Here is an 8,179-nt window from a genome sequence, read left to right on the forward strand (position 1 = left end):
TGCAGAATGTGACTGTTAAGATGAAGACCATCTCCTTAGAAAATGGAAACAAAAGATCTTTTTTCTAGTGTGAAAGGCTGTCCTGATGTTTCCTGGGAGAGACATTGCATTTTGTCTGAGAGCTCTAGGAGGCCATCTCTAGAAGCACTGTGAACACTCTAAAAAAACTCATTGCAGTCGAGTTGATTCTGAGTCATAGTGACCTTATAGGACAAAGTAGAATTTCCCCATAGGGTTTCCAAGGAGCAGCTGGTGGATTCGAACTGCTGACCTTTTGGTGAACACCCTAGCCATGTTCTTTTCACCTTGTGCGTCTTGTTCTTGTCTTTACTCCAGCTATTTGCAGCACCTTCCTCTGTGTCATACTATTCCCTGCACTGGGAAGAGATGGTGGGTTCCCTGGACTTCTCTCTGCCAAGAGGTCTCTTCTCTCTCCTGCTTCTCCAAGTGTCCATGTGGTGTTCAGGTAAGAACATTTTATATTTTCCATACTGGGTTCTCTTGTTTTCAGAATAGAATGACTAAATCACCCCATCACTCCTCATATATACCTGGGTGGATTCTAAATCCTCTATTTTGATGTGATGATTTACTTGCCTATACACCTCTTTAGAGAGAAGAGACAGGTGGAATTACTATACACCTCTTTAGAGAGAAGAGACAGAATTACTTCATTAATTCATTCAGGTCTCAGCTTCATGAGGACTTCATTATTTGATGCCCCAGACCTGATTAAAAACTCCAATTTCATGATTCCCCAGCACTCTCTTATCTTCCTTCACAGTATTCACCACCATTACAGTGAAAACTTGATTTAACATGAGATTCTCCTGTTAATTGTAAGCTCACGAGGTTAGAAATCCTCTCTGTTTTGTTCACCGCCAGATCCTTAGCCAGAATACGTGCTGCAAATAATTGTTGTATGAATGATGCTGTGTCCTAAAATACCCAGTCAGGTCATTCTGATATTCTGTTCTCTATGGCCCTATTCCACAGATACCTTCATGGTGATTGGTCCCTCAGAGCCCATTGTGGCCATGCTGGGTGCAGATGCCATGTTGCCTTGTCATGTGTCCCCAGCCATGAGTGTGGAGAACATGGAGCTGCGGTGGTTTCGCTCTCAGTTCTCAGAGGCTGTGTATGTGTATCAGGATGGAATGGAGCAGGTGGCAGAACAATTGGTAGGCTTCAAAGGGCGAGCAGAATTGGTGAAAGATTATATTACCGAGGGAAGGGTAGGAGTGAGAATCTACAGTTTCCGGGCCTCAGATAATGGAATGTACAAGTGTTTTTTTAAGAAAGATAGTGACATTGAAGAAGCCAGTTTGGAGTTAAAAGTGATAGGTAAGTCATTATCTGAGAATATTAGGTCACCCCCAGGGAAATGTAAGTGTTGTGTGTTTGAGTTTGGAGGGATGATGGTGAATAAAACAGAAACAAAGAGGCAGGTATGATTGGAGTTGATCAACATCCTAGACAGTGACTTTGACCCCAAATGCTCTTAATTTATTTACACATTTATTGTGGCGTACTTTAAAATTAAACTACTTCCACAAATACCTATTCTAAAAATAGCTGATTTACTTTCCCCTCCCATGACTCTTTTCAAGCATTTTGAAAGTAAACACCATAATTTCCAAAAAGTACCATTACTCTCAGACCAGCACCTCAATCAGCTATAGTAATGGATGGAGATTCAGTTGGAAGCGTTACTGGTGAGGTCTAAAATGCAATTCATTGTTTGGAGGAAGTGGTTACCTGGGTTGTGACAGGGTGGATTGCTATTGCAGGAAAAGAATAAATAAATAACAGCATTGAGGTCAGAAAATTATCAATGTTAAGTAAGTGAAGCAAAGAAAACCATTAAGTGAGTTCCATCTTGGAATGTTGAAAAGTCCTCAAGAAAGGGGCCACCGTGAAAGGGTGGACTAAACAGAAGTTCACAGAGCACTGAGTCGACCACCATGGGTTTTGTCGTGCACACATCTATCTCATTGATGCAGTTTCATTTTTAATTATAATAACTGCTTGTGTTATAATTTTTAGCCAAAAAAGATAATGTAGCTCGGATTCCTAACATATTTCCTACATCTGAGGAGCTGGCGTAGGACTCAACCATACTGAATAGCATTCATACTATGTGATATTAAGTTCAAAAACAGGATAGACATTACTCTCAAAGGGACAACGGGAATCTCTAATGTTCTGGTAGTTTTTTTTTTTTTTTAATATTTGATTTTACTTTGTCCCTCTTCTATGTCCTTTTATGATCTAATTGCAGATATGCTTAGATAGAGAATATATGTTAGGCATTAGTCTAAGTACTAGAATCAGCTTCAAGCCCAGGGAAGTCTCCTGTGACTTTGTGTCACAGGCACACATCTATCTCATGTGGAGAAGAGAAGAAACTCTCAACTCCCACTCAGAACTTTGATGCTTCTTCCATCTCCCCACACTGGCGTTTGTATATAATGTTAGAGATTTCTGGGCAAACGAGGATCCAGGTCTCAAACAAACAGCTTTTCTCTCCAGGTCTGGGTTCTGGTCCTCTCATCCTCATGGTGGGTCCAGAAGGTGGAGGAATAAGAGTGATATGCACAGGGAAAGGATGGTTTCCCCAGCCTGAGGTACAATGGAAAGATGAAAGGGGAGAAGAGATACCATCTATCTCGGAGGATGAGACCCAAGATGATGATGGGTTATTCCAGATGGAGGCATCCCTCATTGTGACAGACAGCACCAAGGGAAAAGTGTCCTGCTCCATGAAGAACCCCTTTTTGGGTGAAGAGCAGGTGGAAACCATTTCTATCCCAGGTCAGTTGTTCTCATTTTGGGGACAGGATGGGAGTAAGGAGGAGATATTAGGGACTTGGGATGAGATAAGCTTGTGCAGTGGAAACCATTGATCAGGTCTTGGGCCCTGTGTCAGAGCCCTTCTTCCCTAGGTCCTCTCCTTGGAAGGCAGCATTTGGTGTGACTCTCCCTATACTTGGGACTCTCCTGGGTGCTGTTCTGTTTTTGGTCTGGAGAGAACGGCAAGAGAAGAAGAGAGCATGGCAAGCCGAGAAGGAAAAAGAGAAAGAAAGCAAAGCCAAAGGTAAAACTGGTAATGAGACATGTTGGGGGTTGTGAATTTATGGGTTTATGAACATAACTGTACACATGGGTGGCATTTGTTGGGAAACAGGGACACATGTAGGATGGAATCGGAGTTCTCAGGTCTCCAACAAGACATGGAGCCAGGATCCCAGGAAGAAAAATATTATAATGGAGTCCATTGGAGAGAGAAAATCCATTGGTATAAATTAGGAATTAGGAAGAAATTGTCACCGTAATATTCAATTCAAGTAAATTTCTTGGTCTAGGTGTCTAGAAGTAACAGTTAGGATATGTGCAAGTGACACAGTCTTGAAACTAAACCTCAGTTGGATTTTTTTCCCTGTAAAATCTGTTTTATTAATTTCTTTCCTTTTTAGAATCACTCAAGGCAGAGCTTGGTAAGTTCCACACTTTGCAGTTACAGAGGAGGTAAAGTCCCGACTCTATGCTGTGTACTTGGATCTCACAGGCTGTTATTCCTTTTCAGCCAGAAGGAAGGAACTATATCAACAAGGTGAGTTTATATTTGATATTATTGTTGGACCGACCATTCTGTCTGCTCTCACAACTTAGGCCTATCTTGTTCTGAGAGGAACACACCCAAAGATTTCATCACTGATTTGTTGGTGGAATGTGGAAAATGTGGGAAACAGGACAGGAGATTTAGAAGAAGACAAATTCCACAGAATTGTAATATAATGAAGATGAACAGAGATACAGTGTTATCATGAACCTTCAGGTTTCATATGGTGGTAATAATTTCATATTCTGAAGTGAAGGCTGTATGAATGGGAGAATCTAATTCCTCTGTTTTATTTCAGACTGGAGAAAAGCAAATTTATACGCTGGCAAGTAACTTTGATGTTCTTTTCGGGCTTCAATCACAGCATTTTCTAAGGCTCTAGGGCATTTTCCAGAGAGGAAATTTTCCTTTGTTGAGCAAGGAGTGGGATACCTGGCCAGGGGCATACCACCAGGACAGAAAACATGCTTTTGGCATATTTTCTGATGTAATTTTTTTTTTCTTCTCAGACTGGAGAAAGGAACATTTCAAAGCAGGCAAGTGACATTCTTAGTCTGCCCCACATAATCTCTGTGCAAATGAAAGCTCTTGCATTTGTATAAACTCCTGATAATATCTGTGTGGTTATTCATCCCATGACTTCCACTCTCAGTCTCAATCTCATGCTGAAATGTTAACAGATTTCTTGCTATCCTGATACCATTAATTCATTCATTAATTCAGCATGAATTTATACAACTATTTATTTGGTACCAAATAAAGCAGATCTGGTCTCTGACTTCAGAGTGAAGTACACATACAAATTGTGATGAGCGTTATAAAGGAATAAGAGATTGCCATGACAGAAATTGGTGCATTAGAGGAATTCCCTAAGAAATTGACATTGAAGATTACACTTTAATGATGCTTTGAATTTTTTCATGTGAATAACATTGGATGAGTAGTTCAGTCAGAGGAAGACTATTCTGTAACTGGCCTGAGACAGAGAAGTGTTTGTTGCATTTCTGTGAAAGTGAAAAATGTCTCTTGATCGTTTGAGTCTTTCCAGAATTGTGGGTCGATTTGGCTATATCCATTTTTAGAGCATGCCACTTTATATATCCCTGTATCCACAAACATTTCCTAATGATTTTATCCTCCAAAAATTCAAACATATTCTAATATCTCATATACAAATTCTAATGAGAAAATTTTAATTATTGAAGTTTGGCTTGATGAGAAGCGTATTAATATTAGTATTGCTACTATTGCTACTGCTGTTAGTGTTACTATACCTATCAGAAACTAAAATTTACCGAGTATTCATCACTGACAAGACACATTTATTTAGTTCTCTACACACTATATCATTATTTCTCACTGTAATCCTATGTTGAGTTACCATAATTATGTACATCATCATGAGGGTAGACTTAGGCTGACAGAAGCAAAGTAACCTCACCAAGATCACACAGCTGCTAAGGACAGAGTGATTATCGAAATTCAGATCTTTCTGATTCCAGAACCTGGGCCACTAGAAATATAGGCACTTAACAACTATGCCACCAGGGTTTCCAGAATTAAATATAAGAATTAAAAAAGAAAATTGGATGACTTAGCTATTATGTAAGTCCACAGAAAAATGATACTAAAGAAGCTTAAGTGAAAGTAGGCACACTGCAATTGTAAATATGACAGGACTTCACTATCAAGAACAGGCAGTAATTGAACAGCATTTGAAGAAGAACAGAGAGACACCATCCTGAATACCTGATGCTGGGGATTTTCAGATGAGTCAACCCTCTTGGCTGGATGGTCTCAGCCTGTCTGGACAGATAGCTACTCAAGGTCCTGTCCAACCCTCTCTTTCTACATTTTATACATTGTGTGACTTCTATTAATGGACAAAGGATAGAACACAAATTGTTTTGCCTATTCCATTTCAGTCCCTCTTGTTTTCCTCCATTCTTCTTTCCTAGTAATTGTACCTTTCCTAAGGCCAACCATTCTCTATTGTGGACTGATGTTTTTTTTCCCCCACACCTGCAGCGGCTGTTTCTTTGGCTCCAGACACGGCTCATCCCAACCTGGTCTTATCTCAAAGTAGAAGACAAGTTGCTTGCATAGAGAATGTTCCTCCGAACTGTGACACTCCAATGTACCAAGGACAAGGGAGCTCTGAAACAATCTGCAGTGTTCTGGGTCAGGAGCACTTTACTACAGGGAGACATTATTGGAAAGTGGAAGTAAACATGGGGACGGAAGGTAGACCTGGAACTAGATGGGCTGTGGGTGTTTGCTCAGATACAGTGAAGAAACAGGGATGGTTTATAGAAAAAACAGAAAAGAATTTCTGGGTAGTGGCATGCAATGAAGGGAAAATTGAAGCTCTCACCTCTAAGCCAGAGTCTCTGTCCCTGAAGCAGCACCCCCACAGGATGGGAGTTTTCCTGGACTGGGAGGCTGGGGATTTGTCCTTTTACAACATGATTTATGGGTCACACATCTACTCCTTTACTGAGATCACCTTCTGTGGGAACCTCTGCCCTTATTTTAGCCTTCAGGGTCCTGGCACATCTGTGACCATCTGCTTAGCTTCAGATCACACTGAAAATTGTCCTGATTCTCCTCCAAAGACCTCTGTAACTCATGTAAGAAATTGTGATGTAAGTACCCCCCAAGAAGCTAAATCTCTACTACCTCAATAAGAAGTGAAGTCTTGGCCCCTGTAGACAACGTCTCTGTTTCCACTCAAGCTGCTTATAGGTATGTTCTCTAAGAAAGCTGTGCTTGCTTGGGTAAAGACTAGGTCAGTTTCACTAAATATGATTATAGCCCTTTCAATGAGGGAGAGGGAGTAATAGGACAACTTGGAAATATCTTGGGGAATTTCATGTAATGTTACCTTTAGGGAACTATATAGCCTCTTGGTGGGCAGGTACAAAAAGTTTTCTATCACAAAAAAAAATCTCCAAACAAGTGCATGGGCCTCTCTTTTGTTAAAGTGCTCAGTGTGTCTTAAAGTGAATATTTTGAAAGCAACATTTGAATAAAAAATACATCTTCTTGCTTTTTTTTTTTTGGTCATCAAATATGGAATAGGGGGTGATTTTGGAAGGGAATGGTCACATTCTCAATACATATTACCACAGATGGAAATATAAAGAAGTCTGTTCAACTTTTCTACTTTTTTCTCTACTTTTTAGTCTTTTGTGTCCCCTCAGCTTCTTAACTATAAGTTTGCCAAGGGGTGGGAATGACTTGGACATAAATTAAACCATTTCAGTTGGGACCCAAGCTTCCTAGGAGGGGAAAGCCCTTTTCTTTAACAATTTTCCATTGGCCAGCAGGTCCAGAATTGTGTCCTATGTGAGAGTGTGAGAGAAAAAAGAATTATACTTTCTGATTTCAGACAGAAAATAGCTAGAAGAAATGATAAACAAAAATATCCACAGTATTCATGGAGATAGATAGAGTCATTGTACAATTGACTTTTTTGTCTTTCTTTCTGACCATGTTCTTTCCACTCTTCATGGTTTCCCTTGCCTTTACTGAATCTAAGCCCTCTCCAGCTGCTTATCCTAAGGTTCATGTCTTCAAGGATATAAAATATACACATAAAATACGAGCTTTTCCTATTAAATGAACCCTCTCTTCCTGACAATACTCCCGTCCCAGGTTCCACTTAGATTTTTTACACTATTGACAGATCTCTAAACTACAATTCCCTTTCAACAATCTCCCTTGGAAGAGTATCTCCTTAGTCTTGGCTCACTCTACTCACTAACTCTTCCAGGGCCTAGGGAACTGTAGGGTTGAGGGTGCGGCCTTCATCTACATAACTTGGATTTTTACTGCAACTTTGAAAATGGAATTTTGTCCTCTTGTAAGAACTGGGAAGAAAGCAACTGTCATTCTCTCCAGTTTTCCAATGCTCTTTAAAAAAAGGATTAATGTACCTGATATATTGAAATAAAAGATCACTTTTTAAGCATTTCCCAGGCTTGCTTTCTCCCTTCATTGCTGTAGACTTTTCAAAGGGGTGAGATAAATTGGGGAGACTTGCTTCAACAAGGTGTGACCTAAGTTGATAAATTACTATGCTTGGAACAGGTGTAAGTCTGACCAGTTCAGGTTAGGGGCAGGGTGAGGAGGTGTAGAAAGTCCTATTTCCACTTACATTCCAAGCCTTTCCCCCCATCCAGATTTATGAGCTACTAAGCAATTATTATTATTACTACAAAAGGTGTGTAACTTTTTCCAAACTGGTTCTTAATTCTGAAAGTGTAGTCATTATTAGACCAAAAACTTTAACAGGAAAACTCAAATCATACTACAGACCCCTCCTCAAAACTTTCATTTTATTTTTAAATTAAGGTACAGTAAAATTGGCTTTTTAGATGTACAGTTCTATGAATTTTAATACACTATAGATTCATGTAACCACCACCACAATTAGAACACAGACAGCTCAATCATCCCCCCAAATTTCCTCATGCTATTTTTTTTTTTTTTTTTTTTTATCATTTTGTAGTCATAACTCTGCCCCTCTATGCCTAATCTCTGGAAATCATGGAT

The 8,179-nt window shown here is 39.7% G+C and overlaps 1 protein-coding gene across 1 annotated transcript; it reads left to right on the top strand.

Moving 5' to 3' along the window:
- The first annotated feature begins 1,022 nt into the window (after nt 1-1,022).
- On the top strand, nt 1,023-6,569 carry LOC126070787 (butyrophilin subfamily 1 member A1-like). Its single transcript, XM_049875151.1, has 8 exons — nt 1,023-1,344; nt 2,533-2,814; nt 2,930-3,097; nt 3,477-3,497; nt 3,587-3,613; nt 3,921-3,947; nt 4,132-4,158; nt 5,651-6,569. Exons 1-8 carry the CDS (start codon nt 1,038-1,040, stop codon nt 6,307-6,309), a joined length of 1,518 nt encoding a protein of 505 aa, XP_049731108.1. The 5' UTR covers nt 1,023-1,037; the 3' UTR covers nt 6,310-6,569.
- Nucleotides 6,570-8,179: the final 1,610 nt, after the last annotated feature.

The sequence above is a fragment of the Elephas maximus genome, chromosome 1 (genome assembly GCF_024166365.1).
Source record: "Elephas maximus indicus isolate mEleMax1 chromosome 1, mEleMax1 primary haplotype, whole genome shotgun sequence".
Lineage (NCBI taxonomy): Eukaryota > Metazoa > Chordata > Mammalia > Proboscidea > Elephantidae > Elephas > Elephas maximus.

Coding starts and splice junctions, on each gene's coding strand:
- LOC126070787 (XM_049875151.1), top strand. CDS start 1,038: ATGCTGGGTGCAGATGCCATGTTGCCTTGTCATGTGTCCCCAGCCATG. Junction 2,815..2,929: donor GGAAACCATTTCTATCCCAG/GTCAGTTGTTCT, acceptor GCCCTGTGTCAG/AGCCCTTCTTCCCTAGGTCC. Junction 3,098..3,476: donor GAAAGAAAGCAAAGCCAAAG/GTAAAACTGGTA, acceptor TTTCCTTTTTAG/AATCACTCAAGGCAGAGCTT.